This window comes from Nomascus leucogenys, chromosome 9 (genome assembly GCF_006542625.1).
Source record: "Nomascus leucogenys isolate Asia chromosome 9, Asia_NLE_v1, whole genome shotgun sequence".
In the NCBI taxonomy this organism is placed as follows: Eukaryota; Metazoa; Chordata; class Mammalia; order Primates; family Hylobatidae; genus Nomascus; species Nomascus leucogenys.
Genome location: NC_044389.1, coordinates 14,269,444 through 14,294,543, shown reverse-complemented (window position 1 = coordinate 14,294,543; position 25,100 = coordinate 14,269,444). Strand labels below are relative to the sequence as shown.

General features: G+C 49.5%; 1 protein-coding gene across 5 annotated transcripts in view; it reads left to right on the top strand.

Moving 5' to 3' along the window:
* The window catches only part of NAV1 (neuron navigator 1), a 287,918-nt gene that overhangs the window by 158,620 nt on the left and 104,198 nt on the right, over nt 1–25,100 (top strand). For all 5 annotated transcript variants that reach the window (XM_030818659.1, XM_012502004.2, XM_030818658.1 and 2 more), the window contains 2 exons: nt 15,439–15,541; nt 20,995–21,360. In XM_030818659.1, coding sequence (XP_030674519.1) covers nt 15,439–15,541; nt 20,995–21,360 — 469 coding nt within the window. The remainder of the gene's footprint in view (nt 1–15,438; nt 15,542–20,994; nt 21,361–25,100) is intronic.

Sequence of the window (25,100 nt, the reverse complement as noted above, 5' to 3'; positions counted from 1 at the left end):
TTTTATAGGTGAGAGAACTGAGGCCCAGACATTGAATACCTTGCCCAAGGTCACAGTGGTAAAGTTGGGATTTGACGAAGACTCCCTTGCTCCATGTCCTGTGGCCTCCTGTCATCTGATGCCCAGAACCAGTCCTTCCTCTCTTGTGTCTAAGCCTTTGCATAGGCTCTATCCTTCCTGAACCTGAGACTTGCCCTGTTGCCTGTGGTCAGATTCACTCTTTCCCTTCCTTTGGTTTCAGATCAGTGGTTACCTCTTCCAGGACCTCCGCTGTGATTCCTCCAACCCACCCACCTTACCACTTTTCTAGTCAGTCCCCAATAGAAGCTCTGGCCCCCATGCACGGACGATGCCTGACCACAGCTGCACATGCCAGCCTCTTGGCTGCAAGCTCCCTGAGGGCAGCCCCTATTGTATGGGTGGACTCAGAACCCTCAAGACAGTGGTTAAGTGGAAGCCAGTGGCTGCTGGTCAGGGCACAGCCCAGCATGATCTGGTGGATGATCGGTGCTTCAGAGGCGGTGATGTTCACTCATTTGATGTGTCTCCTATTTGAAATGCAGCCACTTCCAAGGGAATCACATGGGATTCACATCCTACATAGAAGACTGCAATGGCCTAGTTTGGAGAACTCAGGAAAGGTCTGTAGCCAGGAGACCTGACCCCTTGAGTTCTGGTGCAGGCAGGGGTGTGATGGGCAGAACTACTCCCGTCACAACAGTGGCATCTTCAGATAAGGTGCCTTTTGTCACTTGGCCACTGGTAGGTTCTGCAAAAGGAAGTGATGTCAGGGATTTAGGGACAGGCCTGGGGGTGGAGGGCTGCACAGGAGTGGGAGTGGGCAGGTGGGTGAAGCCAAATGACAAAAGCCTGTCCTTACCTTTGCTACTGGTTCTCTTCTGCTGCTAACTCAGATATATATTATCTGGCAAGTCTCTGTCTAACTCATTCTGGGCCTCAGTGGCAGGGCCCCAGAAACCTGAAGATGGGCCCCCTCTGTAAAATGAACTTGAAAGCGCGCCAAAGGCAAACGCCTTATAGAAAAAGAGCCATGGGTTGCTGAACTCATCAGTAAAACACAGAATCAGGCTGGGCTCACACCTGTAATCCCAGTACTACAGGAGGCCAAGGCAGGATAATCACTTGAGGTCAGGAGCTCGAGACCAGTCTGGGCAACACAGCAAGACCTCATCTCTATAGAAAAAGAGCCAGTGATGGCACAAGACAGGGATGCCCTCTCTCACTGCTCTTATTCAACATAGTGTTGGAAGTTCTGGCCAGGGCAATCAGGCAAGAGAAAGAAATAAAGGGTGTTCAATTAGGAAAAGAGGACGTCAAATTGCCCCTGTTTGCAGATGACAGGATTGTATATTTAGAAAACCCCATCGTCTCAGCCCAAAATCTCCTTAAGCTGCTAAGCAACTTCAGCAAAGTCTCAGGATACAAAATCAATGTGCAAAAATCACAAGCATTCCTATACACCAATAACAGACAAACAGAGAGCCAAATCATGAGTGAACTCCCATTCACAATTGCTTCAAAGAGAATAAAATACCTAGGACTCCAACTTACAAGGGATGTGAAGGACCTCTTCAAGGAGAACTACAAACCACTGCTCAATGAAATAAAAGAGGACACAAACAAATGGAAGAACATTCCATGCTCATGGATAGGAAGAATCAATATCATGAAAATGGCCATACTGCCCAAGGTAATTTATAGATTCAATGCCATCCCCATCAAGCTACCAATGACTTTCTTCACAGAATTGGAAAAAACTACTTTAAAGTTCATATAGAACCAAAAAAGAGCCCACATTGCCAAGACAATCCTAAGCCAAAAGAACAAAGCTGGAGGCATCACGCTACCTGACTTCAAACTATACTACAAGGCTACAGTAACCAAAACAGCATGGTACTGGTACCAAAACAGAGATATAGACCAATGGAACAGAACAGAGGCCTCAGAAATAATACCACACATCTACAACCACCTGATCTTTGACAAACCTGAAAAAAACAAGAAATGGGGAAAGGATTCCCTATGTAATAAATGGTGCTGGGAAAACTGGCTAGCCATATGTAGAAAGCTGAAACTGCATCCCTTCCTTACACCTTATACAAAAATTAATTCAAGATGGATTAAAAACTTAAATGTTAGACCTAAAACCTTAAAAACCCTAGAAGAAAACCTAGGCAATACCATTCAGGACATAGGCATAGGCAAGGACTTCATGACTAAAACACCAAAAGTAATGGCAACAAAAGCCAAAATAGACAAATGGGATCTAATTAAACTAAAGAGCTTCTGCACAGCAAAAGAAACTACCATCAGAGTGAACAGGCAACCTATAGAAAGGGAGAAAATTTTTGCAATCTACCCATCTGACAAAGGGCTAATATCCAGAATCTACAAAGAACTTAAACAAATTTACAAGAAAAACAACCCCATCAAAAGTGGGCAAAGGATATGAACAGACACTTCTCAAAAGAAGACATTTATGCACCCAACAGACACATGAAAAAATGCTCGTCATCACTGGGTCATCAGAGAAATGCAAATCAAAACCACAGTGAGATACCATCTCACACCAGTTAGAATGGCAATCATTAAAAAGTCAGGAAACAACAGATGCTGGAGAGGATGTGGAGAAATAGGAACGCTTTTACACTGTTGGTGGGAGTGTAAACTAGTTCAGCCATTGTGGAAGACAGTGTGGCAATTCCAAGGATCTAGAACTAGAAATACCATTTGACCCAGCAATCCCATTACTAGGTATATACCCAAAGGATTATAAATCATGCTGCTATAAAGACACATGCACACGTATGTTTATTGCGGCACTATTCACAATAGCAAAGACGTGGAACCAACCCAAATGTCCATCAATGATAGACCGGATTAAGAAAATGTGGCACATTGCTGGGCACAGTGGCTCACGCCTGTAATCCCAGCACTTTGGGAGGCCAAGGCAGGTGGATCACAAGGTCAGGAGGTCGAGACCATCCTGGCTAACATGGTGAAATTCCGTCTCTACTAAAAATACAAAAAATTAGCCAGGCGTGGTGGCAGGTGCCTGCAGTCCCAGCTACTCGGGAGGCTGAGGCAGGAGAATGGTGTGAACCCAGGAGGCAGAGCTTGTAGTGAGCCAAGATCCTGCCACTGCACTCCAGCCTGGGGACACAGCGAGACTCTGTCTCAAAAAAAAAGAAAAGAAAAGAAAAGAAAAGAAAAGAAAATGTGGCACATGTACACCATGGAATACTATGCAGCCATGAAAAAGGATGAGTTCATGTCCTTTGCAGGGACATGGATGAAGCTGGAAACCATCATTCTGAGCAAACTATCACAAGGACAGAAAACCAAACACTGCATGGTCTCACTCATAGGTGGGAATTGAACAATGAGAACACTTGGACACAGGCTGGGGAACATCACACATGGGGGCCTGTTGTGGGGTGGGGGAGGAGGGAGGGATAGCATTAGGAGAAATACCTAATGTAAATGACGAGTTAATGGGTGCAGCAAACCAACATAGCACATGTATACCTATGTAACAAACCTGCACATTGTGCACATGTACCCTAGAACTTAAAGTGTAATAAAAAAAAAGAAAAGAAAAAGAAAAAGAGCCAGTAATATTAGCACAGACCAACTCCAGTGGCTCTAAGAGTGCTCCAAGGTGGTGGAAACTTCTATATCTGTGCTGGAGTAGCTACGAGCTGGTGTAATGATTTGGCTATTGAACACTTGAAATGTGGCTAGTGCAACCCAAGAACTGAATTTGAAACTTCATTAAGTTTAGTTAATTTAAATCTAAAAGATGCTCAATATCATTAGTCACTAGGGAAATGTAGATGAAATCTGCAGTGAGATACCACTTCATACCCACTAGATGGCTATCAAAAAGAGACAATGACAAGGGTCAGTGAAGATGTGGAGAAATCGGAACTCTCATATACTGCTGGTGGGAATGAGAAATGGAGCAGCCACTTTGGAAAACAGTCTGGCAGTTCCTCAACATGTTAACTATGGAATTACCATGGGACCCAGTATTGTACTCGTAGGCATACATTCAAAAGAAATGAAAACATACATCCATATAAAAGCATGGGCGTGAATTTCATAGCAGCATTATTCATACTAGGCCAAAAGTTGAGATGACCCAAATGCCTATAAAATGAATAGATAAGCTAAATGTGGTATATCCATACAATGGAATATCATTCAGCCATGAAGAGGAATGAGGTAGTGATGCTTGCTACAACATGGAGGAACCTTGAGAACGTTGTGCTAAGTGGAAGAAGCCAGATGCAAAAGGCCACATATTGCATGATTACATTCATATGAAATGTGTAGAATAGGCAAACTCATAGAGACAGAAAGTAGATTGGTGGTTGCCAGGAGTTGGAGCAAGGGGAGAACAGGGAGTGACTGCTAATGGCCACAGGGCTTCTTATTGGAATGATAAAAATATTCTGGATTAGATAGTGATGATGGTTGTACAACTGTGCAAATATACTAAAAACAATTGAACTGTACATTTTATTTGTTTTTTTTTTTTTATTTTTGAGATGGAGTTTCACTCTTGTTGCCCAGGCTGGAGTGCAATGGTGCAATCTCAGCTTACTGCAACCCCTGCCTCTCAGATTCAAGCGATTTTCCTGCCTCAGCCTCCCAAGTAGGTAGCTGGGGTTACAGGAGTGCACTACCATGCCCAGCTCATTTTGTATTTTTAGTAGAGACGAGGTTTCATCATGTTGGTCAGGCTGGTCTCGAATTCCTGACCTCAAGTGATCCAGCAGCCTCGGCCTCCCAGATGAACTGTACATTTTAAAAGGGTGAATTCTGGTATGTGAATTCCCTCTCTCTCTCTCTCTTTCCATTCTGGCTATTGGCGACAATATTGGACTATGCGCTCTAGAGTCAGACTATCTGGATTTGAATTCTGGCCTTGCCATTTGCTGTTATGTTTCCTTGGACAGCTTACTCAACCTCCCCGGGCTTCCGTTTTCTCAACTGTAAAATGGGGATAATAACTGGGCTCTCTCAAAGAGTTGTCCTGAAGATTAAATGGGCTAATATACCGGGCGTGGTGGTGGGCACCTGTAGTCCCAGCTACTCGGAGAGGCTGAGGCAGGAGAATGGCGTGAACCCGGGAGGCGGAGCTTGCAGTGAGCCGAGATCACACCACTGCACTCCAGCCTGGGCGACAGAGCAAGACTCCGTGTCAAAAAAAAAAAAAAAAAAAAAAAAAGGGCTAATATACATAAAGCTGCTAGAATAGTGCCTGGTACCCAGCCCTGTAGAAAAGTTAGCCAATACTAATCTTACTAGTGTCACAACCAGAAATCCCCCAGGGCCTCCTCCAATTGTCATCCACACCTGGACTCAGCCCTTCCCCACTCCCGTCCCCATTTGCCTGCAGATGGTTCTCTCTGCTGTGTAAACTGTTGCCATAACAACCACTCCCAGCTCCCAGCAGCAGTGACTTCTTTGGAGCAGGGTGTCACATGAAAGGTCTGGGCAGGATCACGAACCTTGAGGTTCACTGGGCAGGAAAGTCAGGGCCTGCTGGGGAACAGAGGGCCACGTCTCCAGGCTGAGACAGGCAGGCCACCTTCTGCAGGAGGCCAGCCCTCTGAGCCCAGCCCGGGAGTCCAAGTCTTTAAGTGAGAGAAGACAGAATATGTTCGAGAGTCTGCTATCTGATCCTATAATTTAACATTCACAAGGAAATGGGGCAGGGAGGTGTTTCTCCTGAAGTGGAGAAGGCAGGATAGCAAACTAGCACTCCTTCCAAACAGGGCTCGAGGCCAGGCACCCTCTCCCGGTCCCACAGTCCTCCGCATGGACCACCCTTGACCTTGACAAGTCCTTTCCTAAGGTGATACTGTTGCTAAATATTAGTGACTGCGGAGGTATCGCTTTCTCCTGTAACTTTAAGCTCATCTCCCCGGCCCAAGTTTGCCGCCAAAGGCTGCACTTTTGCACACGGCTGAGCAGGGCTGAGCTGTCCTGTGACCTGACCTAGCCATCCGCGTGGGGCTGCCCTGTGGTCACTGCCTGCCCTCAGCTCGCTGCAGAGAGAGGCTGCCACTCCCCAGAGAGGGTAAGGCTCGGTGTGGTGGAGGGGGTGGGATGACCCTCCTCCCAGCTCATCAGGCAGCTCCCAGCCTCAAGAACACTGCAGAGGAGCAGAGGTGAGGCCTCAGAGCACAGATCTGAACCCTGATCTATTTAATACTTCCCCAGGGGACTGGAGCAGAAAGGCCAGCTGGAGCCTCTCGGAAACTTTGGCCCTGAATCAGAGCTTGCCGAGTGGGGCTCGTGGATCCCCAGAACCTCCCTGGTGCCCAAGGCTGGTTGGTTAATCCCAGAAGCCAGGCCCTGCTCCCTCTCCCCAAGAACCGGGTGGGCTCCCCGTCATAGATACTGCAAACTCAGGCTGTTCTCCCAGCCTGGCCACGAGGCCTGGGGTTGCGGGAAAGATGTCAGCCCTAGGAGTGCAGAGTCCTGGGAGGAAAGGAGCTGTGCTAAGCAGGAGACTGAGCGAGAGAGAGACCTGGGCGGCGGCTCCCGTGCCTGAGCGAGACGCTGTCCACCTCGCTGCGCTGCAGCCACAGCCGGCTGAGGACCGGCAACGCCCCCTTGTGGCCATTCTCAGCAACAAGGCCCCAGAGAGCCTGGCGGGGGCTGGACTGGGGCTGGGTTCCCTTGCTGCAAGGCTGAGGTGGCTAGGTGACTTCTCTTATCCCAAGCCTGGAGATGAAGGAGGCGGCTTTTCCTGAGAACAGACTTGTGCCTGAAGAGTAGACTTGTTCTGAAGGCCAGGGACACTTTGCGTAGCCACTTGGCATCAGGAAGTCAAGCTCTGGTTTTGTAATGGACATCCAATACTGGTGGTATGCAACGAGACGTAAGGATTTTCCAAAATGTGGCCTTATGTAGCACACCCTCCACTGTGGGTGTTTGCAAAGACGAGGATTCCTGGGCCCCATCTCCATCCTGTTGAATCAGAAGCTCTGGGGGGGGTGACACCCTGGTATCTGCCTTTTTAGCGTACTCTGAAAGAAAAGATGCTTTTATGGACTTCAGCCAAGTACAAAACCATAGAACCAGACTGTCAGAGCTGGGTAGGGGCTTGGGTATCCTCTACTCCCACTCCCTTATTTGTAGATAGGGAAACTGAGGCCCAAAGAGGGGAAGTAATTCACCCTAGCTCCCACAGCTAAGTCATGTGTGTTCCCAAGCTAGAACCCTAAAAATTATTATTTTTTATAGTGATGGGCTCTTGCTGTGTTGCCCAGGCTGGTCTTCAACTCCTGGGCTCGAGGTATCCTCCCGTCTCTACCTCCCAAAGTGTTCTGATTACAGGCATAAGCCACCGCCCTCCCCCTTTATGTGTTTAAGTTGTCCACCCAGCATGCCCTGCTTTATGATTCCTCTTAGCCCAGTGCCCAGTGAAGACGCATTACCGAGGGTCCCTAATCCAAGCCATCTCACTCAGTGAAAATCAAAACAGTAGGTGATCTGGAAAGATACCTGCCTGGCAGTTCCAGGCTGAGATGGCCATGCATGCTCCTCTCTCTGGCCCCAGATTTGCTTCTATTTCCTAGTTTTTCTTTCCTTGCCTCACACGCCCATGTGGCCAACACATTAGTCCTGTAGTCCTGGCTCTTACTGGGTATGTGTCCCCATGCAGCAAACAACAGGAGTGCCACTGAGCGCTGGGCTCCAGTTCAGCCCACTCGCTGGTTGAGATGGTTCCGGATTCTCTGGGGTAAGGATGAAAACCCTGGGAGCTCCCCTGGGGAGCAGGAGCACTCAACTACGAGAAGCATGAGATTTGCCATGCTGCGGGGGTTTGGTGACAACTGCCTCTGACAATATTGTGACTTAAGTGGGGGAATGAGGGAAAGATAGGATTAGTAAGAGAACAAATAGTCCCCTGCCTGCATCCTCCATGGAAATGGGGTGCCTCTGGTATGGGGGCCTGCCAGCGTCTGTTTTAGAGCCTCTCGGGTCATCGGATGATGAAGAAAAGGATAGAAAGAGGGGATGGAGTCATTGTAGGGACAGTTACTGTGCTCTACCTGAAGGCAGAGGGGATTTGCTTGCTGGGTTATCTGTCAGTTTTCCATACCTGCCCCCAGCCACACTATAGGATGCAGCCTTTGCAGTGAATCAATGCAAGGTCACTGGATGCAAGAACCAGCAGAACCCTCTTAGTCCAGCTCTGAGCAGTGGGTAGAGACCTGGAGTTTATCGTTAGACCAAGGGGTGCACTGAGGTGGGCCTGCAATGCTCTCCCTGGCTGGAGTTTGAAGGTTTGTGTCCTTGAGTGGAAGAGAGGAATAAAAATGATTCCCAAAGACGTTTGACTCATTGTAAACACCAGATGATCATCAGCAAATGCTGGTTGTGAGACGTGCAGATAAACTCCCACCAACCTGGGCTTCACCCTAGGGATCTAACCGGGTCAGGAAAGATTTTTTTCTCTCTTTCTTTTTGGGAGTTATTAAGAAGGGGTGTGTGTGTGTGTGTGTGTGTGTGTGTGTGTGTGTGTGTGTGTGTGTGTTGTGTGTTGTGTTGCTTATGTTGCTTAATCCTTCTTGTTTCCAGATCATTTAGCCTAGCCTGGATTTGGGACCCGGTCCCAAACCATCCCACATGATTAATTTACATTGCAGTTCACCTCTTCTGGTGATACATCTCTGTGTGTTTCATCCCCATCCCACAGCATGGAGTGCTGGTCAAAAGATCCCTGGGCCAAGAGGGATAGCCACCATGCCATTCACAACCTGGTGACACTGGGCAGGCCCCTCCCCTCTGGACCTGAGGGATTTTTGTTCCCCCACCACCACCCCTGAAACCGCCGTGTACAAAATGAGATCATTTCAAGCTCTGATGTGCCATGACTTGAAAACATTCTTTCTTTGTCCCACTTCCGTTCCTTCTGTTGGTTCCCACCTCATCCAGCCACTCACAGCAGAATCCAGTCTAGAAGTCAGGTGCAAATGCAGTCCTCTGTGGCCTCTGCCCTGGGCCAAACCACTAATGTGGGATTTGAAACACTGGTGGAAATAATTAAGATTTCAACAGGCAGTTATTGCAGTTTACTTAATTGTCAGCCAATAATTAAAATTTTATAGAACTTGGGGAAATTTGACTGCCGGGTGATGGATTCCCATAAGTCTCCTTCTTCCTGAACTTCTCTGAATTTTGGGGGGTAATTACCCTCAGTGGAAGGCTCTCCATCTATTACTACATCAGATTTTAGACTGCAGGCCAGAGGGGGCCCCTGAGGTTCACGATACTCCACAGCTAAGATTGGCCCCAAGGGAATGGGATTGAAGCTATTGTATTGCCTCACAGCAGTGAGAGAGTGGTAGTCAGGCCTGATGACACAGAAACAAGGTTTTGTTACTACCTCATCCGCCCCTAACTCCAGGTATGAGTGAGGGTCTCACCTAGCCAAAGCAAGGTCCCGGAAGAGAATGTCAGGTCCATTGAGCTGCACCCTCCAGGGGTGTGCACCACCCATCAGCAGATGAGAGACAAGGGGCCAGCCTCAGTGCCAGCCTGAGGGTGCACCCATTGTTCACCCACCTCTTTGTGCCTTCTGACAGATAAGAACCACCATTTATAGAGCACCTACTCTGTGCCAGGCACTGTACTGTAAGCATGTTTGTGAATTAGCTCTTTAAGCCTCACAGCAACCCCACCAAGTGGGTATCATTCCCATTTCCCATTGTGGGAAACTGCAGTGAGGTGAGATGACTTGTTCAAACAAGCTGGGAAGGGGGCAGTACCAGGACCTGAAGCACAGGTCTTTCTGAATCTAAAGACTGTGTTATTACCACTACATCACTGTCAGTTTTGCCCCAGGGTCCCAATCTCTTGATGAGCAATTTCGTAGTCCTGCCCTCCTGGGGAAGCCTGTTTCCCCTGTTCTGACACTGGAACAGAGAGAAAGACCCTTTTTACATCATCCTCACAGCGCACCCTGGGCTGTCCCTTAAATTACTTCTCTTCCTCTAGCATCGTTTTAGTCTTCTTGCTTCCTCCCCATAGAATGAGAGATGTGTCCACAGAAATCTGTCTATGCATATGTCTTCAGAATTGCAGAATTTTATGAGGGTTTCCACAAACTACAGGCTAGACCACAAATAGGTGTGTGTATCTGGAGGCAGGTGCATGTATTTTGAAACACCGTATTGTAGTGGAAAGAACAAGGGCTTTGGAGTCAAAAAGACTTGTGATCGGTCTCCTGGCTCAAATTAAATAACATGGAAAATGCTTCGTGGTGAACACGGAGTAGCTGGGCGTTATTTGACTTGTGTGTGCATGCACCTGTCTGTCAAGTGTATTTGATTGCTAGTCCTTTCCCAAAGACCCTTGACATGGACAGTATGCTCTCTCTGTGGTCTTGTGTAAGAGCCAACAGTGTGTAGAAAGAAACACCATCCTACTCTGCAGATGCCCCAGTGCATGCTGGGACTATGCTGCTGTTTGTGGTAACTGTGAATTGCCGTGGTGATGGCTGGGTTGGGAGAGACTCTTGCGTCTGTTTTGAGCCTGAGTAGCGCACACATTCTCTCCCCAGTTGCTCCATTTTCAGGGAAAGGCTTGGAGGGGCAGCCCAGGATAATATCATGAGCTCCTCCCCATAGACCTTGGTGTCACCCTGGGGCCTGCTAGGATCCCTACCTGTCCCCTTCCCCCCCTCAAACCCTACTTGCGCACACACACACACACACACACTTCACTCTTGCAGCTGGACCCTGTTCTGTAGGAGCTAAGACAGCACGCACTCCCAGGCCCCCAGAGTAAGTTCGGGAGGGTGGCATCCTGGCTGGTATCATGTGAAGGAGAACGCTGTACTCTACTAGGACCTGGCTAGAGGTGGGTTGGACTGGAGAGTACCTTGTTCTAATCTGCACAAAGGTGCCACATAAGATGGGAGTATTCTGAACACGTCCTTCACTTAGGGGTATTGAGGAAGGGGATGGGCTACCAAGACTCCCTCTCCATCTTTGCTGTGTCTGGGCTCTGTTTTGTCCCCAGGCCTGTCCCACACCCAGAGCAAAACATTTGACAGAGACACATGGAGGCAGCCTCCAGGGCATCTCAACTTAGCCAATAAAACAAGCCATTAGCCAGGCACGATGGCACACACCTGTAATCCCAGCACTTTGGGAGGCTGAGTCAGAAGGATCGCTTGAGCTCAGAAGTTCGAGACCAGCTTGGGCAACATGGCAAAAGCTCGTCTCTACTAAAAATGCAAAAATTAGCTGGGCGTGATGGGGCATGCCTGTAGTCCCAGCTACTCAGGAGGCTAAGGTGGGAGAATCGCTCAAAACCAGGGAAGTTGAGCCTGCAGTGAGCCGTGATCATGCCACTCCATCCCGGGAGACAGAGTGAGACCCTGTCTCAAAAAAAAAAAAAAAAAAAACCATTGAACTTTTAGGTTACTTTTCTCATTATCACAGAGTAGCGGAAGCCCTAGATACCTTCACCCCATCCCTGATGCTCACCCTCACAGGAGATGGTGAGAAAGGGGTGAAGCTCAGTTATGGGTTGGTGGTCAGAGGTGGGGTAAGGTGAAGATCAGGAGTGGATGAGGGTTGAGAGGTGAAGTAAATTCCCTTGGAAATGTAACTTACTCATATTTTTAAGCTAAAATGTAAAAATTCACCTTCAGGGTCATGGGTGTGAATGTCAGATTGGCCCCTCAACCTAGGCCCCCTCTGCAGCCTCTGGAGCTCTGGAGGCCTTTCTTTTCTTTATACACAAGTAAGTCCTCTTGGCCTGGGGCTGTGGCTGCACCACCCCGGGAATGTGTCTGTCACCTAGGAATGTGGAGGAAGCCAGACTTACCAGGAGCCCCAACCCTCCAGACCCACCCTGGGCTGAGCCTTGGAGAAGCAGAGCGGCATACCCACGATGGCCACCAGGGGCCACTGCTGGGGCACAGAGGGAGTTGTAGGGTGTAGCCTCTGCAGGGCCCCTCTGGCCTGGTAGCAGAGACCAGATCCTGGTCACCCCCAAGGAAACCAAACCCTGCCCTAACCTCCTCCCCTGTATGCCCCAAATCTATACCTGTGGGGAAGCTCCCTGGAGTCCAGTGTTCTTCCATTAGCATCTCTGTGATCTCCAGCTAGTCCCTACTTCCTGGACCTCAGCCTCCCAGCTCTCCAGAGACACAGCAGGATTAAGCAACTTTCAAGGACCCTTGTGGTTTGGCAAGTCTGGGAGGCCCTGAAATAGTCCCACCACACTCTGCTGATGTGGAATTGAGGAAGGGGGCTAGGATAGAGGTCTTTGAGGGAAGAGATATGGAGAAAGAGGGTCAAACCTGTGACCTAGATGTCTATGACTCCCATCGGGAGCATCTGGGGCATTACGGAATGCAGCATGACTCTCCTGAGGCTACTATGTGGTTTAAACATTTTTCCTTAAAAAAAAAAAAAAGACATTTTCCTAATGTGACATGTATGTATCCCTTTACTTTTTTTCATGGGTTTTTGGAAATTTTAAAAAATTGTGGTAGCATCCATTCTTGAAATGTTCATTAAGCATCTTCTTCTTTGTTTTTTTTTTGAAACAGGGTCTCACTCTGTTACCCAGGCTAGAGTACAGTGGTGTGATCATAGTTCATTACAGCACTGCACTCTTGGGCTCAAGTGATCTTCCTGCCCCAGCCTCCCAAGTAGCTAGTATTACAGGCATGAGCCACCTGGCCAATTTTTTTATTTTTATTTTTTATAGAGACAGGGTCTCCCTGTGTTGCCCAGGCTGGTCTCAAACTCCTGGCCTGAAGCGATCCTCTGGCCTCGGCCTCCCACAGTGCTGGGATTATAGGCGTGAGCCACTGCTCGCAGCCTAAGCACCTTATATACAGCAGTCACCATGCTTGATGCTAGTGGTGCAGAGATGCCCTGTGATATATCAAGACAAGTATGAGTTTCTTCCTGGGCTCAACTCTGCCTTATGCTACATGCTAGATGTGTGACCTTGGGCAGTTTACTTGTTCTCTCTGAGTCTCAGTTTTCTCATCTGTTAAATGGGGCAGTAGCACAAATGTCCCAGAAATGTTACAAGGATTCAAGTAGATAATGCATGCAAAGGGTCTGGCACACACAGAAGTCTCTGAGTAATCCTTTTTTTTTTTTTTTTTTTAAGATGGAGTCTCGCTGTCGCCCAGGCTAGAGTTCAGTGGTGTGATCTCGGCTCACTGCAGGCTCCACCCCCCAGGGTTCATGCCATTCTCCTGCCTCAGTCTCCTGCGTAGCTGGGACTACAGGCGCCCGCCACCTCGCCTGGCTAAATTTTTTTTGTATTTTTAGTAGAGACGGGGTTTCACCATGTTAGCCAGGATGGTCTCAATCTCCTGACCTCGTGATCCGCCCGCCTCAGCCTCCCAAAGTGCTGGGATTACAGGCGTGAGCCACCGCACCCAGCCTCTAAGTCTCTGAGTAACTCCTGATCACCTTCCTCTTTGGGAATGCACACCCCTTGGAGATGTGTGTGCCTGTCCCTCATCTCTGCCAAGCCCATAAAAAGCATCACCCTGGGCCAGAAACCCACACCTTGGCACCATGTTCTTAGTCCCCACATAGGCATTTTAGAATTCAACTTTATTTCTTGGCGAGTCTAAAAAATTGACCCTGTCTGTGTTTCATGCCAAGCCATCAATTAAAGCCATGGAGCAGCTTACAAGGTGACACTTGCCAGGATAAATAGGCATTGGCGGCCACGGAAGTGATGCCAGGACTGGGGATAGAGCTTAGGCCACTGGCATGGTGGCCTGCCATTTGTCCCTGATCCTTGCCACCAGCATGGAGGCCTGGATTCATGGTGCTGACCATGAGAGGATGTGGGGGTGGAGAAGCTCCCCCTGGGAGGGGAAAGGAGGGATGGCTGGGCTTGGGTGTGGAGCTAGTTCTCAGAAAAGGTGCCCAAAAGGCTCTGGAGAGGGCAATGCAGGCTCCCTGCCCGCCCCACCCAGCCTCCCCTCCCTAACAAGACAGTCAAGCAGCTGCCTGCCAGCCGGCCTGAGCTTAGTCTTGGGGGAATAAAAACCTCTTGAAGAGATTCAGAAATGTTCCCTTTGGCAGCTAAAAAACCTTACACTCCTGCTGAGTCTGTGGGCTGAGGAGGGACTGAGGGGGCGTTTGGCCTCTGCAGCAGCGGCAGAAGGCTTGCGGATGGAGGGGAAAAGGGAGCAGCCCGGAGAGCCAGAGTTCTTGGGTTTTCTCTGTTGTTTTGCCATCATCTTTCTGTCACTCCCTGACTCTCTCCTGCAGATTGTCTTTTAGGGAGGTACTGGGGGACTTGGTTCCATTCATGACTTTAGGTCCCAAAATGAAAGATAAGCCATGGGGCAGGGCCAGCTTCTCTTCATTATACTGTCCTCAGGGCCCAGGGTGGTGCCTGATGTGGAGTAAGTGCTTGATAAAGATTCATTGGATGAACTGAAGGAAGGAAGAACATTCTTTGAGTTCCTTCATGCTCAAGCACCTCTCAGTCATTTGGACATTATTTTCACCCTGTTTGCTGTTGTAGATTCTCATCTGTCCAGGCTAATATCTGGACACCAGGGTTGAATACAATGGCTCTTGGTGATTTGGGATTCTGAGGATTGGGCCACACCCATGCGTCCTCCTCACTCAGGATTGCACCACTTGTGTGGGGACTGCCCAGAGCTCACTTCAAGCTCCAGAAAATGACTGCTCATCCCTTCTACCTCCCACCAGCCACCTCACCTTTAGGAGACTATATCTGAACTAACTTCCTGGGACCCCATAGAGCAACCCCAGATATTACCAGTCAGTGCCTGGGCTTAGGTGTGCCGAAGCCAGCTTGTACCAGTTCCCCAGAGCCAATTGTTAGCACCTCTTCCTAACTCTGTGGTCAGTGACATCAGATTGGTAGATTGAAAGTGGCCATGATAGGAGGCTTTATACCAGGGAAATTGGCAAACACTACACATCAGTGTCCCCTTCCTCTGGGAGCCAGTTGTTAAACATTTACCAGCACAACCCTGGAGAGGGGCTTTCAGGCAGATGTTCCAGCTCATCTCAACCACGAGAACTCTTGCCCAGGACCTCTGCTGTGAGAAGCAGGGCCTCCCCAAAACAAAGCCAGAGGTAGAGGCAGTTACTTGGGGGCTCTGGAAGGAGTGCACAGACACAGAAAGCCATGCCTGTAGCCCTTGCCAGGGTCTGGGGTTCAGAGGGCTCAATGGCACATGTCCAGGGCCTTTGAGAGGGCCCATTCTGTTGGTTGTCTTTGGGAAAGGGAGGAGGGAGGTGACTATCATGGCCCAGGGACTAGTCTCCTGGGGACACTGTCAATCTCCACTTCCTGATCCCCAGGATCCCAGCACTAAGTCCTCTTCACTCACCCAGCTCTTCCTTCTCTCCCTCCCAGACCCAGAGTCCCAGAGAAAGAGGACAGTGCAGAATGTCCTGGATCTCCGGCAGAACCTGGAAGAGACCATGTCCAGCCTGCGAGGGTCCCAGGTGACTCACAGGTAAGCTTGAGCTGCAGAGAAGGTCATGCCCTCTGCCTTCCTGGCTCTCCACCCCATTCTGGAGGGCAGGGCCCCCGGGTCCCTCCACACCTCTGCCATGTCAGCCAGGTGGCCTGATGCATGGAGCCACTGCAGAAGGAGGAGGAAATCCATTTATCTCAACAACAGAAGCTTGGCTTTGTCTTCTATCTGCTTGGGCCTGAGCATTTCATTTCATTTCAGCAAATCGGCTTGAAAATCACTAGCCTAGGAGCCAGGAAGTGGAAGGCATTACACAGCTCAATGTGTGATCTTTGATAGTCAATCTCCTTCATTAGACCTCTGTCTCCTCAATCTGTCAAGAGAAGGTTTACTAAATGCTCTCTTCCTGTTCCTAAGTCTCCATCAAACTAGGGTTCTAGAATCAATTCCCTTCTCAACACCTGGGTCTTTTCACTCTTGTGTCAGTTAGGTGCCCCCTGGCCTCTTCTACCAGCCACTGAGGGAGGCTTGAGTGTTCAACAGGGCCCACACAGTGTCACCCAGCTCCATGCCCTGGTAGGTGTGTCCCCCTAGCCCACTCCCTGCAGAGACCTCATAGCCTCCAGCTGCGTGGGGCACTCAGCCCTCCCACGGCACCTCTCTCTGGAGCAAAGTCCTGGCCACAGGCTCTGCTGTGACTCAGAATTTCCCTTGCTGGCTCCTTGGACTGCCCAGATGAGCTCATGCTGTCAGCTCCAAGTGGGGCAGAGGGCTGGGCTAAGCTCTGGGGACAGCGGGAGGGAGAACAGACAGCCAGTTTGGGAAATCATGGGGGGTGTGGGGCAGGAAGGCTGTGTGAGGGCTAGGAAGCCTCCCCAGTTAGACTGGAAGTAGATTCCGGAAAATTAAGAGCAAAGTTGGGACACAGGGGCAGTGGAAAAGGACTTTGTTTAGCCCAGGGTGTGGCCATTTGGGATTCTGAGGATGGGACCACACCCATGAACATATTTACATACCACCAATGACAAAGAACTCATTACCTTTCTTTTTTTATTTTTAACATAGGCTTTTTATTTTATTTTATTATTATTTTTAAAGACAGAGTCTCACTCTGTTGCCCCTGCCTCAGCCTCCCGAGTAGCTGGGATTACAGCCGTGTGCCATCACGCCCAGCTAATTTTTGTATTTTTAGTAGAGATGGGGTTTCACCATGTTGGCCAGGCCAGTCTCGAACTCCTGGCCTCAAGTGATCCACCCGCCTTGGCCTCCCAAAGTGCTGGGATTACAGGCGTGAGCCACCACGCCCAGCCAACTCACTAGCTTTCAGTCACCCCAGTGCATTGTGGGATTGCAACGACTCCGATGTGGAACTGCATTGAGTCTTCAGTAGCTTTCAGCCATTGGCTCTAGTTCTTCCTGCTTAGATGACCCTTCTCCTTCTCCTTCCTTGTACTACTCCCCCTATCCCCAGCCCATGCCCACGTCTTGGACACTCAGCCCTTTACTCCCAGACATCTCGAATATTTTAAATGGTAAGATAAATCAAAACCCTCTGGGGATTACCTCTGCTCAGGCCAGCAGAACCCTGACTACTGAAAGGGAGGTGACCAAGGAAGTCCTGGGAAAATGTGGGTAGTGGGGGCTCCAGGACCCCCTTACATCTGTCCCTTACCGCCATCCCTCATAGCCCCAAGCCCCCAGCAAGAGCCCAAGTGAAGCAGGGATCTGGCAGAGCTTGGCTCATCAGTTTAGGACCCAGCGGATGAAATCTTGGACATCTGCCTTCCCCCATCCAAGGAAATTGTTGAAACATCTCTCAGCACCAAGTCACCCACCAGCCTCATGCCAAAGACACCAGAAAGTGCTTAGTTGCTGAGAGGGCCCCACCCCAAATGACTCACTCACAGAAGTAGGAGAGAAGTAGCAGCTCCAGCCTCCTGGTGCCACTGACTCAGAGCAGCCAGCCCCCAGCCCCCAGCCCCTCCGTTAAGCCGGACAGCTTGACCCTAGGCAGGCGCTATTGGTTTTCTGCTTCTAATGGGAAAGGGGAGGCTTCAATCAAGCCTTTTGCATAATGCTGACTGGTTTAGGGGGAGAGTCTAGGGCCTCTGGTTTCTGCCTCCATTTATAGGAAAGGAACCAAGAGCCCCAGAGCTGGTTTTTCTGTTTACTGTGGACCTAGAGCCACTTCCTCTCTTAGGCTTTGGTTTATATTATTCCTGTTCCACATTGATAGCCAAAACAATGATTCCCTGACTTTTTAACTTTTATGGCTCTTTTTTTTTTTTTTTTTTTTTTGAGACAGAGTCTCACTCTGTCTCCCAGGCTGGAGTGCCTTGGCATGATCTCAGCTCACTGCAACCTCTGTCTCCCAGGTCAAGCGATTCTTCTGCCTCAGCCTCCGAAGTAGCTGGGACTACAGGTGTGTGCCACCACACCTGGCTAATTTTTGTATTTTAGTAGAGACGGGGTTTCACCATGTTGGCCAGGCCGGTCTAGAACTCCTGACCTCAGGTAATCCACCCACCTCAGCCACCCAAAGTGCTGGGATTACAGGTGTGAGCCACCATGCCCTGCCGGCTCTTTTACTTTTTAAACAGCTTTCTATCAATGAGCCCTTCCCTTAACCCTGGAAGTAGACAGGATATATACATACTCCCTGGGTTAGAGAATGAGGCTGGGGGCAGGGAGGCACCTGCCAGAGTCACGCTGGCTGATAAGGGTGGGTTCTGTACTCAGCATGCTCAGAACCCATGCCAGCTGTGTGCCAGGCACAGTGCTGGGCACTGGCTCCCCAGAACACACACAAGCTTCATCCTCGGAGCTTATAGTCCAGTGTGTGCTTCCTACAAAGCTGTTTTCACCCAGGAACTCCCAGGATAACTGGATTCCATTCCTTTTCAGAAGCCTTTACTCCTGTGCTGCTTCCTCTATTTCTACTGGTTCATTTCCCCCAGCGAGGAGAGTCTGGGTCAGACTGTGGCTGGAGAGGAAATGAAACTGTGTCCTCCCCAGAGAAAGGCAAGCCTTAAGGGTGGGTGCAGGGCTGGAATTCAAGAACTGAGGATTTGAGCTAGAATCCCCCCACCAGCTTAGGTCTAGAGATGTGTTTGGGGGAACTGAAAAAAAAAGAGAGAGCTGTGGAATAGGGGAAGAGGCACTTTTAGTACAAAGAACTAAACGGGCAGGCCAGGAATAGAATTGAGGAACCCAGATGCTGAGTGCAGCCCTCACTTCCACACTAATATATAACTGTGGTGTAGGCTAACTACCCAAACCACCTCCCCTGGAGATCCCCGCCACCCTCTTAGTATGGTTAGCATCATCCTCTGCCTCCTGTGTCTCATCCCATGGTCAAGGTCAGCTTGCTTTTATCAAGCACTTACTGCATAGGGCGCTGGACTGAGTTTTCTGATGAGAACTTCCTTGCTTTTTACTCACACATCCATCGTGGGTTTGCTCCTCTTTGATTCATTCTTGAGCACCAGCTGCAGGCCAGGTGCCATGCAAAGTGCTGAAATACAATAGTGAGTGAGCAAGGCAGGCAAAGTCGCACCATCACTACAGTCTCTGGCTTCGGGGAACGTCCGTTTCTGTCCAAGGAGATATGATGTCTAGGTCCATGGTAATTAGAAGCCGAAACAAGACACTGTATGAGGCAGAGCTGCAAAACACAAAGGGGTTCCTAAAGGGCTGCCAGAAGCAGGGTGCAGTGGCTCACACCAGTAACCCCAGCACTGTGGGAGGCTGAGGTGGGAGGATTGCTTGAGTTCAGGAGTTCGAGACCAGCCTGGACAACGTGGCAAAACCCCATCTCTATAAAAAATACAAAAATTAGCCGGATGTGCTCATGTGTGCCTGTCGTCCCTGCTACTTTGGGGCTGAGGCAGGAGGGTCACTTGAGCTTGGGAGGTCAAGGCTGCAGTGAGCCGTGTTTGCACCACTACACTCCAGCCTAGGCAACAGAGTAAGACCCTGTCTCAAAAATGAATAAATAAGTAAACAGAGTTGGCAGGGCCAGGAGGGGAGCGGCTGGGCATGGACCCGGTCAGGAAGCCCCCCAGAGGGCCAGAAGCAGCTGCCACTGATTGCCCTGACTGGCCAGGGCCTCCCCCATCTTGCCCACAGGACTACTGCCAGGACCCCAGCACACTCAGTTTCAAGAGCGTTTGGATCCCTCAAGTTCTGCTGCTTAGAAAATAAGACCGTATTTTCTCAGGTCCAATAGAGACAACTTTGGAAATTTTTCTTCTTTTCAAGGAACTTGACAGAAACCAGAATGGAAAAATCAATGTCCCACTCCCATTCCAGCCCCCAAAGTGGCTAAGCAATGGATGTGTTCACAGAGCAATGATTGCTTGGGCTCATGTAACTCATGTCCAGCCACAGATTGCCTCAGTTGCCCCAGCTTTCTTGGCCACCAAACCCCGTTTTGCTTACTTAGTCCTGTCTGGCTTAAGTTAGGATAAGTTATGGAGACCCTGCCTAAGGCTGATTTGGGCTGGCCCCACTGCTAGGCCAGATGGAATTATGGGTCTCAGTCTGAACCCAAGTCCAAACCATCCCTTCAACCAGATTCCAGTTGTATTTCCTCTCTGCAGCCCGCATGGCGCTATCTCCTTCCCTAGGCCCCCAGGCTCCCCTAGTCTCAGGCCATCCAGCACTAACCTGGGCATTGCTCCCTTGGCCTGGTCTAGCAGGGCCTGAGGCTTGAGACTCCGGACATTTGGCTTCACCCCCATGTCCGGTTCCCTGTGTCCTCTCCTTTGTCCAGTTAAGGCTGCTCCTATTCTCTGGGGAGGCTCTACTTCCCCTGCTGCCCTAGGCCTGTGGCTTGGACCAGTCTTACTGGGGACCTGCCATACATCCCAGATTCCCAAAGCTTTTCCTATACTCTCTGCACTCTTCTTCAGCTTTCCTGTATCTGATGTTTGCGAATCAGCTAGCCCTCAGCTAATTAATAGAAGAGAGGTGATGGACACACCATTAACAAAATGATCAAGGCCTTCTAAGCTCAAGTGACCAGTCTTTCCCACTTGCCTCCAGATCTGTTGACCCCTTCCATATACCAGGCAATGTGTTCTGTCTGTACATATGTGATCCTTACAACTCTATAAGGTAGATGTTATGCCATTATCCCCATTGTACAGATGGGGAAACTGAAGCTTTAGTTATTTACTTTCCTTGAGCTCATTTACTAACAAATAGCAAAAAAGAATTCAAACCCAGGTCATATTACACAATCTAGGCTCTTAACAGTATACAGGATTTCTTCCCTAGCCACTTAAGATCATTTCCTTTGTCAAACAGATAACGTATCACAAAGGTAACACACAATCAGAGGCCTCATGGAGGAGGTGGAGCTTGGGCAGGTGGGGAGGAGGTGAGAGGGCCTGTGGGTGGAGGGGAGGCATTGCTGGGGTGTGTGTGAGGGGACAGGGCACACAGCGGCTGTGCCAAGGACTAAGTAATGTCTTCTGCTCTCCACCCAGCTCCCTGGAGACGACCTGCTATGACAGCGATGACGCCAACCCACGCAGCGTGTCCAGCCTCTCCAACCGCTCGTCCCCTCTGTCATGGCGCTATGGCCAGTCCAGTCCGCGGCTGCAGGCTGGTGACGCGCCCTCTGTGGGTGGGAGCTGCCGCTCGGAGGGGACGCCCGCCTGGTACATGCACGGGGAGCGGGCCCACTACTCCCACACCATGCCCATGCGCAGCCCCAGCAAGCTCAGCCATATCTCCCGCCTGGAGCTGGTCGAATCCCTGGACTCGGATGAGGTGGACCTCAAGTCCGGCTACATGAGCGACAGTGACCTCATGGGCAAGACCATGACGGAGGATGACGACATCACTACCGGGTAAGCGCAGGGGCTTCTTGGATGGCGGCGGAGGATGATGGAAAGACCACTGGGATGGGATGCCTTAAAAGTGGAGTGGAACCCAAAACAGGGGTTTTGGTTTGCTGTGCTGCGATGAAAGCACACAAAAGTGTGCTGTGTACACTTTGTGATTGCCTCTGAAATTCGATGTGGTTTATTCTAGACTTGGGTGTGGTGTGGGCAGGGCCTACATCCGAGGAGCTGATTGGTCAATGAAGGCGCCCCCCTCTCATTGGTCTCTGTAGCTGTCATTCTGTCACCCTCCTCCCTGGCTCTTTGTCCTCAATAAACTGACTCAAAGAGCCTTGGAAAAGCATTTTATTCCCAGCTCTTATGCGAACTCTGTGTAGACCCTGGACAACTAAATCTGCTTTCCCATTTGCAAAAAAAAAAAAAAAAAAAAGCCAAAAAGGTTATTAACATCGTATCTGTCTACCTAAGAAGAGAAAATGAGAGCTTGTGGGTGAAATCGCTAGTCAAACAGTGAGTAGCAGCAGTAGCTCCACTTCCTTTGCCAGGGGTTCCTAACCCCTCAGTTCCCTATCCCACCCCTGTGGTCCTCAGTCTCTGCTCCTTGGGTTTCTTCCCGTGCAAACCTTCTACCAATCATGCAACTTCCTAATCCCCACCCAGCATGTCAAATCCTTCTTTCCTGCCTTTTGCCCTACAGGGACCCTCATCTTCTTATATTTTGCTGCCTTAATTGACAGAGTTGTTCCTATGCCTTCCAATCTTGGAAGAGTTGGCCAGGACCCCAAGCCCCCAGCACTTCCTTCTTGCTGTCCTCTTCTGGTCTGGGAGGATAGAAGAGAGGATAGGAAGAATGAAGTGCTGGGGGCTTAGGGGGATCCTGGCCAACTCTTCCAAGCCCAGAGACAGGAGAGAGAGGCAGTGGTTCTGGAAGCTTCTCTGGAGCACCTCTCAGCCGACTGCCACTTCCACTCTCCCTTCTTGGTTTGCTGGTACCCTCCTCCGCCAAGGGGCCATACAAGTAGCAGCAGCACCCCTTCCCTTCCTTCTCAGGGACTTAATATCTTACTGCCAGGGCCTGCCTCTCCCCAGTAAAAATCCCAGACTTCAAGGGAGTGGAAAGTAGCCTCTCCTCGGAAAAGCCAAGCTCCAGGCCATCCACTGTTCCCCACCCCCATCTCCACCCCTGCGGAGAACTTGGAGGGATCTGGTTAGGGCTTGTCCAGCTGATGAGGCTGCTCTGGAGCAAAACAACTGACGCATGAATGGAGTTGTTTACTGCCTGTTAAATCCCAGGGGCCAGCCCAACCTCTCGCTCATGCTCAGATCCGCCAGCCTGGAGCTGGGACCGGAGAAAAGCTATGCAATGCACAGATCCTGAGCTCCTTCTGTGGTCAGAGGCCTGTGCTGGGCAGGAAGGAGAGCCAAGGTGTGTGAGGAGCTGCTCCACACAGCCTCTGCCCTAGGAAGCTGCCAGGGACTGCCTGAGGAAGTGTCAGGTCACTGCCCTCCTCTGAGAATCCCAGGAGGGTGCAGAGGGTGGCGCAAGCCCTGTGGGGCTGAGTCTTTAGAAAGTCCCCCATGTGTTAGAAGGACCATAGCCCCAGACCCTAGGGAGCTCCCAGACAGGGGAAGTGATAGGACCCCTGCCCAGCACAGCTCCCAGACTAATGGAGGTGATGGGACCCCTGCCCAGCACAGCTCCCAGACTGATGGAGGTGACGGGACCCCTGCCCAGCATAGCTCCCAAACTGATGGAAACGAGATCCCTCTGAGAGCCCTTCACCCCACCAACCCACCTGATGTCCATGGCAGAAAATACCCCAAGTGTTGGAAGGTACAGCAGCCCTGCTTGGAGACGTCCCAGTCTGAGGAAGGTGGCAGGACTTCCGGCTCTTAACTAGCTGTATGAGCTTGAGCAAACTAGTTCACCTCCCCAGGCTTTGTTTCATTTGTCTATCTGTCAAATGCAGATAATAGTAGAACTTATCTCAGGGTTATGATGAGGATTCAATGGGTTAATATATGTAAAGTACTTAGAATAATTCCTGGCTCATTGTAAATGCTCACTAAATTATAGCTATTATTTTTGTTGCTATTATTATTTTTGTTGTTATTAGAGTCCCAGACTGATGGAGAGAACATGATTCTTACCATCAGGGGTGTGTAGTCTGACCAGAGTCCCACTCACTCAGAATCAGCAGCAAAGACAGATCTAGTAGCAGCTGGTCAATCCTGGGGGCATAGATAATAGGGTGTGGGGGCATGGAATGCAGGGGGAAAGGGTAGGAAAGACCCCCTTCATCCCCACTCTAACACCCTTGCTTTATCCTCTTCCCTCTGGACAGGATGTGTATTCCCGAATCCATTTTTTAAAAATTAGAGTTCACCGAGACTAGCATGAATAAGAACTTGCCTTCCCTGCACAGCCCCCAGCTGTAAGCCCTGGGAAGCCTAGAGTTTGCATGGGGAACACAGAATCAATTGTTGGCATGGCAATATCCATAAAGTGGACCTTACTGTAAACTGTGATGCTAGTTTACAAGATCATTTCACATGCATTTTTTATGGTCAACCTTCAGTTAGCAGTAACCCTTAACACGAGTTTGTTAACTTCCCTGCCGGGACTGTAAACATGGCCATCTGAGAAGTCAGAGTTGAAGGGAATCAACTTATAATCCCCAGTAATTTAATGTAAACAGTCACTCCTCAATTATGTGTTTTCATGGTTAAGTGTTGCTGTTGTTTTCATTAGTAACAGGGCAACCTGGATTCCAGCGACTCTTTAAGTGAACATGCAAACCTGAGCTGTCATTGCTCAGCCTCCTGTTGGTCTTCTCATCCCCACTGTGGTTCCCATCTAGATGTTATAATTTAGAAAATGTCCTATTTCTTAAAAAGCTGTTTTTCTAGTCATAAAAGGGGTAGGACTGTTCCCTGTAGGGATAGCTTCAGCGCTTCCCCCCTCAGCCACACTGCAACACCCCTGCCCACCCATCAGCCTCGGCCCACTGCAATTTACTTTCCTACCTCCCAAGAGCTCCCAGCACTGGGCCAGCAGCAAAGCTGATCTTTCCCCACTGGGTGACATAATCGGCTCCAAGCTATCCGAGTGAGCCATAAAAGATGACAGTAATTCTGGCGCTTTCTCCACACTCTGTTTATCTGTGGGGGGATCATCCCTTTGACGGCTCTTCCCAAGCCCCTGTTCAGTCTCAAGTCAGCTCTCCCTACTCCCTCCAGTGACCAGGCCCCTTTCAGGTCATTAGTCAGCAAACCAAAGAAGGCAAATTCTTCAAACTGAAGTCAGCAAACTAGAAGGAAGAAAGTGACTCTGATGCTGCTACCGGAATAATCATACATGTTTTTTAAAAAGGATTTATTTTTTAAAATTGCAGTAATATGTATATAACATAAAATTTACCATTTTATGTTAACCATTTTAAAGTGTACAGTTTAGTGGCATTCAGTACATTCACACTGCTGTGTGACCACCATCACGTCCATCTCCAGAATTCTGTCTTCTCCCCAAAGAGAAACTCTGTACCCATTAAACAGTAGCTTCCCTTTCCTCCTCCCTTCAGCTCCTGGGAGCCACCATTCTACTTTTTGTCTCTATGAATTTGACTACTCTAAGTAACCCTTATAAGTTGAATTATACAGTCTTTGTTGTTGTTGTTGTTGAATGACTGGCTTATTTACTTAGCATAATGTCATCAGGGAGCATTTATGTTGTAGCATTAGAATTT